The sequence below is a fragment of the Rattus norvegicus genome, chromosome 1 (assembly GCF_036323735.1).
Source record: "Rattus norvegicus strain BN/NHsdMcwi chromosome 1, GRCr8, whole genome shotgun sequence".
NCBI classification, from domain to species: domain Eukaryota; kingdom Metazoa; phylum Chordata; class Mammalia; order Rodentia; family Muridae; genus Rattus; species Rattus norvegicus.
Window position 1 is genome coordinate 106,383,610 of NC_086019.1, and position 13,525 is coordinate 106,397,134.

The window sequence follows — 13,525 nt, forward strand, 5'->3', positions numbered from 1 at the left end:
TGAGCATCGGTTTGGGGATCGATTTACAATCAACTCAAAGTGGCTCACCACCACATTCTGCAGACTGACACTTGAGTAGAACATTCATGCTCTGTACAGCGTCTGGGTACCTCTCCAGGAATGCTGACTTCTGGGGAACACAGGCAACTTCATTCTCTTTTCAGCTCATGTTTGTAGAGCACCTACTCAGGGCAGACGTTATAACAGGCACTGTGGGCACAAAGATGATGTACGACAAGACAAGCGTTTATGGCATTGTTTTTTAGTATATTTTCCCTATAGACAGATAGGCAGGTAGGCCAAGATAGCAAAGTATGCCAAACTCTAAAAGTAGCAACACGTGACAAGAGCAGGTTGAATCCCCAAGTTCCTCATCCTCGATCCCATGGGCTCCTTCCTCCTCCCCACTTCTGTTTCTTTGAGGAAGCAATGTTTCTACTCCTTTGGGGTTGGTCTTCCACCTAGGGACCTGGCTTTGGCATGGCAGTTATTCCCTCTGGACTGGACTCTCCCTCTTCATCAGTACCTTCTGGTCCTACAAACCAGATGACCTCCCCTAAAAGAATGTGTTTGCTTTGTGAGTAAATTAATACATTTATTCCTGCTCAGTGATGTTGTGTCTTGCTCCCCTTCTGGAGCACGAAGTAGACTTTCGTTTAGATCAAAAGACTTTCCTTTAGAATAAAGCCAAGAAATGGTGATATGATAGCCACTTCTTAGGTAACATGGGCCAAGAGTAGTTAGAACTTGAGCTGAGATAGGCACTGGTGTGTGTGTGTGTGTGTGTGTGTGTGTGTGTGTGTGTATGCGTGCGTGCGTGTGCGTGCGTGTGCACACACGTGCCCCGCAGTTAAGTATTTACCATCACCAGGCTGATGCAGCTCTGGGAATCCACCTAGGGATCTGTGTATGCTAAGCAAGCACCCTGCCAGCTGAGCTATATCCCTGGTCCCCAGTGCAGTTTCTAAGTTAGGGTTCCTAAGGTTAGGATGAGGCATCCTCAACATAGAGCTCCCTATCTGAAAAGAGGTCACAGGGGACAAGGCCTGCAGTCAGACAGTGGATAGGACGTGACTGATAAGGCAGAGTTGCGTCAGTACTCAGAAAAGCATGGGAGTGACAGTACAATAAACAGAGACCGGGTTGTGACCAGAAGATGATGAGGTAGGAGGAAATTGATGGACGGGTGCCCAGGGCTCATCTCCAATCAAACTCCACTTTGCAGAGAAGCCTGGCATGGTGGACAATACTTTGCTGGCTCGGGCCTGCTTAGCAGAAGTTGGTGTGGCTAAAGGCTAAAGCAGATCTGGTGGGGTTGTGTGAGGGGCCTGCGTGCTTCCGGGCCGTTGTTTGGGGTATCTCTAGCTTCTCGGTGGTTCTTGTGGACACCAACCTGAGTGACATCAAGGAGAGAGGTATGTGGCTCACAGCCCAGCCCTCTGAGTGCAACCTGAGTGGCGGGCTCAGTACTTCTCAGGAAGGCCCTCGGGTCTGAAGTGGTTGGGGTCTTTGCCGCTGCGGCCCCATTCCTCGGCTTTCTGAGTAGACTGCAGGCTTTCCAACCCATGGTCCCTGATTCCAAAATAATACCGGTTCATGAGGCCCTGGAAGTACTTCCTGCCAGTGCTGAAATCCAAGGAAGAGAGACAGAAAATGAATCCCACACTGAGACAGCTGACCTCAAAGTCCCTCCTCCTCTCCTACCAAAGAATGACCCAGAAAATATCAGCAAACGCTAAGGCACAGAAGAGAGAAAATATTAGTTTCTTTGGCAAGGACTTCCCACAGGCCGGTCCTTTCCATACCCTGTTACAGGATGGTTTTAAGACCCCTGTTTTGGTTTTCACTTTTTCTTTGTGGGGGGGATTCCATCTTCCCCCCTCCATCCTTACCCTCCCTCTCTTGCTCTGGAAGCATAGGAGAGGTCACAGGCATGAAGCATCAGGACAATTACCTGATTATTTTAGCAGCCCAGACGCCCCCAGACCCCCTTTGTTGGGCCTCGAAGTTCCCACGAGCATAGAAGTATTGGTCTGAGTTTTGGTGGTTAGCTCTTAGGTTGTCCCGATAGGCTCTGCACAAGTCCCAAGTCCCTGCAAAAGAAGGAAAGTTAGAAAAGGGAACCTGGTGGTTCACTGGAGAGACTGAGGGACGAAAGCTTTCTGTGGATTTCCACCTTTCGGCCCTTGACAGGAAAATCCTTGGGAATGGTTCATGAAAGTGAGTGTTCCCTGCTGGGGATAGGTTCCCTAGTGACCATAAGTAGGGCGCTGCTCCATGGATTGGCTTCGATTGGATTGACTGACAGATGCGGTGTCCTGGGCTGTGTCTTATATGGATCTGTGTGTGCTATGCACCAAGATGAGATGGGACTGTCCTGTAAGAGAGATAACCACAGGCAATAACATCCCAGGGGTAAGATCCAGGGACAGCTGTGCAGTGATCACAGGTCCCTGAGAAAGCACCACAGAGAGTGTATTAACTACTTCATTGGGACAAAATCCCTGACAAGCAACTTAGTGAGGAGGGCTGTATTTTGGCTTAGTTTGAGGGGAACACGTGGTGGTGGTGGTGGCAGCGGCAGCATGAGGGGTCTGGTCACAATGTGATCCTTTCCCCCCAGCCTAGGCACTGCGGCCCATGGAATGGTGCCAAGTGTGTTTATAGGACGAGTCTTTCTCCCTTCTTTAGTTACATCCTCACAGACACATCCAGAGGCTTGTCCCCTAAATGACTCTAAATCCAACCAAGTTGGCAAAGATGATTAACCACACAGGCTGCTGGGCCTCGGCCCCTTCAGCTGGGGAGCCGTGCACACCTCCTAGTGGATGAGAGAGAAGACAGGATGAGGTGCTGTGCGTGGAATGCCTAGTAGAGAGCTGCAGAAGTCGCACCCCTCCCTCACTACTGAGGGGCGGTGGCAACACAGACGTGTTGTAACAAGTCAGGCGACAGCTGACATCCGTGCAGACAAAGCATGAAGAAGCTGGAACTTTATAACTACATATTATGGAGTGGCAACACAGAAGGACATGGGAACACTGCTTGCTGGAGTCTACTGGCCCTTAAACGATACACGTCTCCCAACCCTGGGATTCTACTCCTGTATGCGTGTCCCCAGAAGAAATGAGTGTTTATTCCCAACCAACAGACATGAATAATCACTAAAACACATGTTGTGATGTTCATTTTAGAGTTCCCTGAGATGGCCCCAAAAGAAAATATTGGACAAGGGTAGCATGAACAAGTAAACTCTGGTATCAAAATACATAACAAGGTGCTACGTTGAATTTCTAGGAGTCCTTCCCCTTGGCTCTTTGTCTGGAATAGGAAGGGATTCCTCCAAGAAGATACAATCTGTAGGCACGTACACATGGAGACATACTGAGAGCCCACTTACACTCTAAGACTGGGGAATTTGCTGTCTCTGGAAATCCTGATCCCTCTGTGTCAGCATCAGAAACACAGGCTGGACCTTGAGAACCATGTCTGAAGATCCCTCAGAGGGCGCCAGGTAAGGGGGGAAACTGCAGAAAGCCAAATTCCTGCCCTGACTGCTTTTTAAAGGGGTCTCTGTGCCAGACAGGCATGTGGTGCCTTCTCAGAGGGAGTCAGTTAAACAGCCTGCCTGCCTCCTGACTTCTTACCTTGTATGGCTTCCTTGAAGAATGAAAACAAGCCATCACCACTGACTCCCAGGAACAAAGAGCAGAGGATAATGACGGTGACAAACCTCATGGCGCTGCTGGAACAGAAAGGGCAGTCAAAATAGGCTGGGAAGTGGTGTCCCACACCTCCATTCCCAGAACTCTCAAGGCAGAGACAGGTGGATCTCTCATTCTAAGGCCAGCCTGGTCTAAGTGGCAAGTTCCAGACTAGCTGAGGCTCCATAGAGAGGCCCTGTCTCAAAGACAGACTCACACTTTGACTTGTAAAGACAATTTAGTCCTGCGCTAACCATTTGTTCATCCCTGAGTTATTGCTGTGAGGACAACTGAAATGGTCTTTGGGAGTCTTAGCCAGATCACTAGATAAGGAAGACTTCCAAGGTGTTACTGTCTCACAGCCCATTCACACCTAGAGAAGCTGACTAAAACTGATCTACAAGCCTTTCCTGAGTGCTCTGTCCCACTGAGCTCAGACCCCCAAAGATTCGGAAAATTCTGGGGCCAGAAGTCATTCAATTGGTGGTATGCCTTTTTAATGATTTTGAGGCCCAGGGTTTCACTCCCCCAGCACCACCACACAAAACCAAGCCTAGTGGCACATGCCTGTAATCTTATCACTAGGAGGTAGAAGCAGAGGGACCAGAAGTTTAAGGTCCTCCGTGGCTACAAAGCTTTTTCCAGGTCAGCTGAGACCCTATCTCTAGGGAGGAAAAAAAAAACGATCAGGAAACATAATTTTCCCGATTATTACTTACCAACTTTATATACAATGGATCTCAGAAGTAAACCATGAGCAAGACCTCCCTGGAAAAATGCGACAGCAATGACCCTTTCTCTGCCTGAAGTTTCAGAGGGATTTGGGCTTCTGGAACCTTCTCTCCATGGAGCATCTGCTGCTTCTCTCTCTCTCTCTCTCTCTCTCTCTCTCTCTCTCTCTCTCTCTCTCTCTCTCTCCTGGCTTTAATATTAATGAGGAGAGCGCTTTTGAATCCAACAAGCCTTGTCGGAGTCCCTCTTGCTCAATCCTTCCTGGTAAATAAACAGTTACAGGTTAGGACTGTAGGTCAGTGGCAGAGCGCCTGCCTAGTGTGAGACCCTAACTCCAAGAGCCAGTGCCAGGAAGAAAGAAAGAAAAAGCTAGCAGATTGAATAAAGCATTTCCTCATCCATAATAGGTTTTTTTCCCCTAGATTACCCAAAATTTTTGTGTTTTGGCAAGTTTTTCTAATTCTTACCCCGGTCCCCAACTTCCCTGAATAACACACATTACAAACTTCGCCAACTTGTTTTTGGTTGTGATGTTTTTTTGCTGTTGTTTTTGAGATAGGATCTTACTAGGTAGCTCTGGCTGTCCTGGAACTCACTGCATAGACCAGGCTGGCCTCGAAATCACAGAGGTTCTCCTGCCTCTGCCTCCAGAGTGCTGGGACTAACGGCGTGTGCCACCACGCCGCCATGATGTTTTATCACAGCAGTAGAAACCCTAAGACACGGACACAGTTCTGAAAGTCCACACTCCTAAAGACCAAGGTCTCGTTTGCTCTTTTGCTTACATGGAATCACGGATACTCGAAACAACGCCCAGGGCTCTAGTCTCGTTTCTGTCTCCATGATGAGACGCCCTGATGAAGAGCGACTCCAAGGAGAAAGAGGTTTATTTGGCTCTCAATTCCAGGTCGCAGTTCACGGTTGCTGGGAAGTCACAACAGCAGGAGTGTGGACAGCCAATCACACCACATCCGGTCAAGAGCACCGAGGAATGAGTGCACCAGGGCTGCCTGCCTGCTGCAGCTCTCGGCTGGCTTCCCTTTAACCTCCCACAGTTAGCAGCCCAGTCCATGAAATTGTACCACTCATACTCAGGCTGGGTCTTCCCACCTCAACTAACAATCCAGACGACCCCCCACAGACAAGCCCACAAGCCACTCTGATCTTGTCAATTCTTCCATTGTGATTCCTGTCTCAGGTAAATCTCGCTTATGACAAATTGACACTTAAAACTAACCAGCACCTGGGGATCCATCCCATATGCAGTCACCATTGCTCATGTCAAGAAGTGTTTGCTGATAAGAGCCTGATATGGATATTTCCTGAGAGGCTCTGCCAGAGCCTTACAAATACAGATGAGGATGGTTGCAGCTAACCATTGGACTGAACAAGGGGACCCCAATGAGGAGTTAGAGAAAAGACTGAAGGAGCTGAAGGGATTTGCAACCCCATAAGAAGAACAACAATATCAACCAATCAAACCCCACCAGAGCTCCCAGGGACTAAACCACCAACCAAAGAATACACATGGAGGGACCCATGGCTCCAGCCGCATATGTAGCAGAGGATGACATTGTCTGGCATCAATAGGAGGAAAAGCCCTTGGTCCTGTGAAGGCTTGTTTCCCCAGTGTAGGGGACTGCCAGGGCGTTGAGGTTGGAGTGGGTGGGTGGGAGTGGGAGCATCCTCATAGAGGCAGGGGGAGGGGGAGGGGGGATGAGAGAGGGGAGAAAGGGGATAACATTTGAAATGTAAATTACATAAAATATCCAAGAAAAATAAAATTTTTAAAAATTAAAATAAAATAAAACTAACTAGCACAACCAGTTCACAGTAAGTCTGTATTAAACATTTGCCAGTTCAACATCTGGAAGGACGGCATGACTGAATGTTTACAAGATTTCCTCATACAGCAAATGCTTAAAATGACAAAGAGCAGCCAAGTAAGGCGGTGTGCAAATCTAACCCCACACTTAGGCTGAGGAGGCAGAGGCAGAAGGATCTCTGCGTTTGAGCCTAAGCTATAGAGCAGGTACCAGAATAGCCATGGCTACACAGAAACACTCTGTCTCAAACAAAACGAAATGAAACAAGTAGTTCTGTTTGTCTATATTGTGTGGTGCATGAATTGAAGCCATGAAATTATCTTTCCTGGATACGCCTGGACGTAGTCCCCTCCCCCTCTGTCTTCCTCTCTGCCAGAGACCTCGATAGATAATGGTTTCAGGCTCTCATTGGCCTACTTGGTGCCCAGACACAGAAGGGGACAGACAATCTACTTTGCAGAGTTTGCGAATTCAAATGCTAATCTCACCCAGAAACAATCTCACATGCAAACGAGCGATCAATCTGTCCACCTGGTGGGCAGTGAAAGCAAACGCATTTAAAGAAACTGTCGCCTGCAGCGAGACAGTTCTGACCTTTGATGGTAGAGGTGAGTCGACGGTATGCCATTTCTTACTGAGAGAAAAACATGACTAACAGTACTTGGTTGTGTTCAAGCAAGCCCCTGGGTTTGAACCCAAAATTCCCAGATAAATTAAAGAAGGAAGGAAACATGACTGGGAAGATAGAACAGTTGTAGGGGGCTTGGTATGCAAACATTAGAACCTGAGATCAATCCCAGGACCTGGGAACTAGAACGGTCTCAGCTCTACCCTGCATTGAAACTCTGGGAGTCACTCCATGTCCTAGAGTGAAGAATGGGGTGTGGGTCTATATGTTCAGCCACGATCCTGCTGTGATTCACAGCCTAGGAAACTGTGCCTCAATGGATCCATGCTTCTATTCTCCTGGGTACTTACTTTGTCTCCAGTGACATAGTCACCTACACTCACGCATTGCCTAAAGACTCCTGTAGGTCATTACGAAAAGTCATCAGGAAAAAGGGTGGTGGTGGCACATGCTTTTAATGCTGCACTTGGAATGCAGAGACAGGGGGATCTCTATTGAAGGCCAGCTTTGACATCACAGGTAAACTGAAGAAGGTAGCAAGTATGGAGTTGGCACTGATAGCGGCCTTGATCCAGGCTGTCAGAAGGAGACTATCTTCCACAGGCAGCCAGGAGGAGGGTCTCTACAGTAGGCAGAACCTGAGCACTAGCAGACTTCGAAACCCACCCCAACAGTAACGCACTTCCTCTAACAAGGTCACACCTCCTGATAGTGCTACTTGCCATGGACCAAGCATATTCAACCCACCACAACATTACACATACACATAGGTACATTTGTACACATATGCATATATATGCACATATATGTCTATATGTAGACACACACACACACAGCTGGTGGACAGAGAGGAGCTCCAACCATTTTACACATAAGCTTATATACACATACTTGGGGATGGAGCGAAACTCCATTTATTTTTTTCCTTTAGTCCTTTTTACATCCCCTAAGGCAAAGTTCTCTATGGAAGAAGAAAAAATAGCTCATTCAAAGACAGATAAAACGTTACATAAGAGGGAGTTACACCAGGATTGTTGATTATAAGTTCAAAGCATCAAAACAGCAGTTTTATCTGCCTTTCACTTCATAAGCTCATTATTAGTTTTTCTATAAAGCAACAGTTTTTATATAACACTCATGGCCTTACTTTGTCATAGTGCACACTTGACACATCCTTGGACCTGACCTGAAAGGAATGTTTTCTTTGCTCATTAATTCGTTCCAAGCCTGTTTTTCTCCCTACGGCATTGTATGTACTTGAAAACTCCTCCTTTTATGCAGCCTACACTATTCTACAGGGAAAGGCATCATATTCTACTTTTGAGTCTAAATTTAAACTTTTTATCAACTTAACTTCTGAAAATCATTTAAATCATGTATCCTATAACATGATTAAGTCATCTAAACAGCATTATTTCTTGAAAGTTCATCTTCATGTTGATCTACAGGAAAATTGCCCAAAGAGGGTGGGCTAAAACCCAGGGACCAATCATAGCAGACTATAGGCAGAAAGGGTCTTTATGATCTTAGATTTATTTGTCTGTTTGTTTGTTTATTATAAGTATACTGTAGCTGTTTTCAGTCACACAAGAAGAGGACATCAAATCCTGTTACACATGGTTGTGAGCCACCATGTGGTTGCTGGGAATTAAACTCAGGACCTTTGGAAGAGCAATCAGTGTGCTCTTAACCACTGAGCCATCTCTCCAGCCCCCAAAAGGTTCTTCTCCACTCCATCCCCCTATTACAACATGTCAGAAAATAAGGAGTTCAGCAATGACAAACATGAGAAGGCTATCAGCTGCAAGAAACAATCTGGGCATGAAGCCCCTGGGGCCATGCCTTTTCAGGGTTCAACCATCACAGCCATGCAAGACTGTGGGCTGTATCCAGGAAGTTCACTTGCCCACTATAGCTCTTCCCAATGGTGTCTGTCAGATCTCTGTGAGTTTGAGGCTAACCTGATCTGCACAGTGAGTTCCAGAGACATAGAGTGAGACCCTGTCTTGAGAGTGAGACCTTATCTCATGAAAAAGCAAAAACTAAAACCAGTGTCATTTCTTTGAAAGCAAAATCTGGTGTTAGGATAGTCAAGATCATAGTAGTACTCAACCCAGCTGGGTGAAGGGTCACCTCTCTGCAGCAATTATTGCTGCTTCTATAGCTTTGGCGATGGCTTCTGAATGCTCTAAATTTCAGGAGCTTCCTGAGCCTCGTAAGTTTCATTTACTCTCTCCTCCCTCCAGGAAGGCATGTTTCAATACAGAGGAAATGGCTAGCTGGCACATAATTTATACTTTGAATAAGTAATAAAAATAGAGTCCTATCCAGGTGTTCTCACGTACATTTGCAAACCCTGCATTTGGCAAGCAGAAGCAGGAGAATGACAGGTTTGAGGCCTGCTTTGCTTATATAGCAAGGTGAAGACACAACTGTAATGCCTCGTGAGATCTTGTTTCAGAAAGCAAGAGTATAGAATGTATGTTGCTCAATTATACAGTTGCAGGGTTGGGGATTTAGCTCAGTGGTAGAGCGCTTGCCTAGGAAGCGCAAGGCCCTGGGTTCAGTCCCCAGCTCCGAAAAAAAAAAAAATTATACAGTTGATTGCCTGACATGGACGAGTCCCTGTATCCAGTGACCAGGAAATCCCTTCCCAAAAACACATACAACAAAAGAATCATAAGCTATCTTAACAAATAAATAAATGCAAAATGACAGGGAGGGAAAGACTGAAGGATTCTCTCAGTGGAGCATAAACTAGTATATATGTATGTGTATGTATATGTGTATATGATGTATATGTGTGTGTATGTGTATGTGTATGTATATATACATATATAATGTATTCAAGATATAAACTGATATATATATGTATATATATATATATATATATATATATATATATATATATATATATATTAAGCTGGTAGATAATTGGCTTTCTAAACTCAAGGAGATAGACAGAAAACTATAGTAGTAGTGGCCTGGAAAAGGTTCCATAGTATACTCTTCCTGTGGTTGTATCCCCTGTCACCTCAGGTAGTGGTGATCAGACTAACACATTGAGAGTAGAAAAAGTAACAGGGCACTTGACACAGAGTGGGAAGAGCAGACCCTGAGGTCTGAACCCCAGGGGAATCATTGCGACAATCCTCTGTGACATTTCCACATGTCACCTCTACAGTGTATCAGGCACAGGCTGAGCCCAAGCTGGTGTTTCTATGCTTTTCTATTAGACTGTGACCCTCCCCTCTGCTTGAGAAATCACACAGATGCAAGTTATTTGTTCGCATATGTGTTTATTGCACACCTATTATGTGTAGTCTAATAAATGCTGTGGGTACAAGACTGAAAAACTCAGGTTGTGTCCCCAGACCCACAGCACAGCCTCCTGAGGTAATAGGAGGATGTTCAGTATTTGTCAGGCAGGCCAGCAGGTCTGTAGTGATTAGGATCCTTGCTGCTGCGGCCATGTCTGTTGGCTTCCTGGTCAGCCATGGTGTCCTCATGTCCACTGCCGAAGAAACTCTGTAAGCCCTCTCTTGCATCGCTAGGAGAAGCAGACACACAGGAGATCAGTCACCAGGCTGTGTGGACACAGTCTACCCTCTCAGCTCCCCCATTTGCATGGGATGGCTTTAGGAGGAACCAGAAAGTGCCAAGAGGGAGGGGCTGGAACCTTGGTCTTGCCAGACACAGTCCTGCTTAGGTCAGGTTGCTCGCCCTACTGTAGTAGGCAGGACTGAGAGTCACTCCCAGTCCTCATTTGGAGGCAGGCCTGCCCAGCATGAGCTATGTGCTGGCTCAGCCTACAACACAGGATCCACACAGAGCATGGATGGAGGAAGTAACTTCATTAGCAAGAGGGGGAGGGGCCACGAACTGGCAAGACCTTCTCTGGTCTCCTAGGAGACCTCCTAGGAGAGTCAACCCTGCTGACCAGGCCCAGTGTCCCAGGCCCTGATGACTTCAGCCGCCCAGGCTCCCCCAGGGCCCCTTTGGGCAGCCTCGTAGTCCCCCCGAGCACGGAAGTATTTGTCTGAGTTTTTCCACTTGGCCTCCTTCATGTCGGAGTAGGCTCGCCACATGTCCCCTGCCCCTGGATGGGAAAGACCACAGGAGCGTGAGCCTAGAGACTCTGCCCGTGCCTTAGAAAGGCTGAAAGCGATGAAAAGCACTCACGGCTTGACCCTGTGGTCCCAGCACACCCTCAGACCACGATAGAGAAGAACATGATCTAATTCTACATGGTCTCTCCAGTTTGCTGCTGAAACTCCTTAAGGGGTTCTCCTGTGCTGTGTTAGTATGACCATCACTGTGCACCCATGAGCTACCTGATCTTACCCAACTGGAATTGTGGGATAGAAAGATGGCAGATGTCATCCCGGAACACGCTTTCACAGTTTCAGTCCTATTAGAATGCTGGGCCCCTTGTTTCTAGGGCTGATCTGACCACCATGTTTTCCAGCATCCCTGATACCTTCAATAGATTTTTGCGGCATAATCCCCTAATGGGTCATCTGACAGGTGTGAAAATATCCACTGGGCCACTGTCACATTACCCTTGACCCAGAATGAGTGACCAAGACTGAATTTACGTTTCTTAGCGACTTCCAGGGGTGAGGAAACCCAGGAAGGGGAGAGAAATGCACATGGAGAGACTTCTATTCTCATTCCTAAGCAATCCATTTTGACCGAGGGCTGCACATCAGGGTAAATGTGGCCTCTGGTTCGTTTGAACAGACTGTGCTGTGTGGTGGTTGCTTGAGGAGGCAGTAGAGACACAGTCCTCAGTGGTGACCCCAGATTCCATCACTTAGGGAGCTACTGAAAGCCCCCAGGCCAAGCCACACCCAAGACCAATTCCTAAGCCTCTAGGAGTAAGAGGACACAGGCTTTGGCAGTATTGAGGCCTACCAGAGGATGTCATCTACACCTAACAAACTCACAAGGGAGACAGTGAGTAGACACGTCAGCCAGGCGAGATTGGTCTCCTCAGCCACAGCCACGTTCAAACCGCTACTCTGCCACCTGCTGCATTCAAGCCGTTACAATCAGGAGTCCCACACGTGGATCTGTGGGACCCTCCACCCACACAAAAGCAAAAGGCGTCTCGAGTCAGTGGTCCCCATTCTTCAAAAGAGTTGGCTGAACCCTATAAGCCACACTTCAGTCATCAGCCTTACCTTGGTAAGCCTCCTTGACGAATGAAAGCCAACTGCTGCTGACTCCCAGGGTCAGGGAGCACAAAAGGAGGCTGGTGAGAAGCTTCATCCTGCGGAGATGAAGAGAGAGGCTCAAGGAGACATGCACAGATTTGCACCGCCCTCTGGAGCATCTGTTATCCAGGGAAAGGCTGGTTGTCCACTAGAGATCCCAGTGGGACACCCAGACGTCCTTGCAACAGGATGTTCCTCAAAGACACAAGAATCAGTTCTGATACCCTTGGCCGTGAACCAAGTCTGCTGGGAGGACAGGAAGGCAACTCGGATAGAGGAAGACAAACACTAAGACCAGATTGCCGCCCACTATAGGAACTTGTAGGTCACTAAGTAGCATTTCCCACCTGTGCCCTCAGTCCAACACAAACTTCAAACCATATCTGTAGAAGACAGCATTCTTTAAGAGGAAACCACACTCTGGGAAAGAAGAAAGAGCAAAAACGTGCGTGTGTGTGTGTGTGTGTGTGTGTGTGTGTGTGTGTGTGTGTGTGCACGAAGTCACTGTGTGGAGGCATCTCTCACCTGAGTTCTGGAAGAACTGTGATGGTCGGTGGCTGTCAGGGAGAGGATGCTGGTATTTATGCTGAGATACCCAACTGGGGTCATGAACCCAGGTGCTGGGCTTGGTCCCTGGGGAAAGTCCCACCATGTCATTTCCTGTGCAAGACTACCAAAGAAGTCTCCCTGGACTCCACTCTACTCTTTATTCACAGGTCAGATCACCTGATTGCAAAACTAGAGGACACAGGACGGCTTTAATTTTTTTGGCTAGCTTTTGGGTTTGGAAGAACTCACTGAGGAAGGGGATTCCTTAGCTGCCTGAGGTATAGAGTGAAAGGTACCACCGTCTATCCAGGATCTGGCTTTCGTGGTTGTTGACCTATGAAGAACTTCATGGGTAGAATCACTGACCATGCTCCCATCTGTGACATCTCAGGAACAGTTTTGACCCTGGTGGCTGACTGTTACACATAGCCAGGAGGAAGAGAAGTAACTCAGGAAGGCAGTGTGTCTGAAGGCTGTCATGGTGATGGAAATGCAATAAAATAGATGTGTAGTTGCTCTTTAGCTGCTTAGGGGGTTCATTCCCCCTCCTTCTGGTCCCCCAACACTAGATCCCCGAATAAAGCTGAGGATCAGAAGGGGGTGACATTATTGTTAGACTATTTCTTGATGATTAGGGGCACTGAATTAGTTAGGGCAAGTTCGATCTTTACCATCAAGATATCTAATTTCGGGGTTGGGGATTTAGCTCAGTGGTAGAGCGCTTGCCTAGCAAGCGCAAGACCCTGGGTTCAGTCCCCAGCTCCAAAAAAAAAAAAAAAAAAAAAAAGATATCTAATTTTTTCCTGTTGTTTGTTCTTTGGTCACATCTGCTTAACAAATTGTGACCTCCAGCAACTAACAGCCCAG

The 13,525-nt window shown here is 47.2% G+C and overlaps 2 protein-coding genes across 2 annotated transcripts; both read right to left on the reverse strand.

Annotated features, from left to right (window-relative positions):
- Nucleotides 1-246: 246 nt before the first annotated feature.
- Nucleotides 247-4,549, reverse strand: Saa4 (serum amyloid A4). Its single transcript, NM_001009478.2, has 4 exons — nucleotides 4,424-4,549; nucleotides 3,648-3,745; nucleotides 1,955-2,093; nucleotides 247-1,626 (listed from the first exon to the last, which is right to left on the reverse strand). Exons 2-4 carry the CDS (start codon nucleotides 3,736-3,738, stop codon nucleotides 1,464-1,466), a joined length of 393 nt encoding a protein of 130 aa, NP_001009478.1. The 5' UTR covers nucleotides 3,739-3,745; nucleotides 4,424-4,549; the 3' UTR covers nucleotides 247-1,463.
- A 5,752-nt stretch (nucleotides 4,550-10,301) lies between these two features.
- Saal2 (serum amyloid A-like 2) lies at nucleotides 10,302-12,628 on the reverse strand. The gene is made up of 3 exons (XM_039100971.2): nucleotides 12,077-12,628; nucleotides 10,854-10,989; nucleotides 10,302-10,443 (listed from the first exon to the last, which is right to left on the reverse strand). The coding sequence occupies exons 1-3, from the start codon at nucleotides 12,162-12,164 to the stop codon at nucleotides 10,302-10,304; spliced, it is 366 nt and encodes a 121-aa protein (XP_038956899.1). The 5' UTR covers nucleotides 12,165-12,628.
- Between the last annotated feature and the right edge of the window lie 897 nt (nucleotides 12,629-13,525).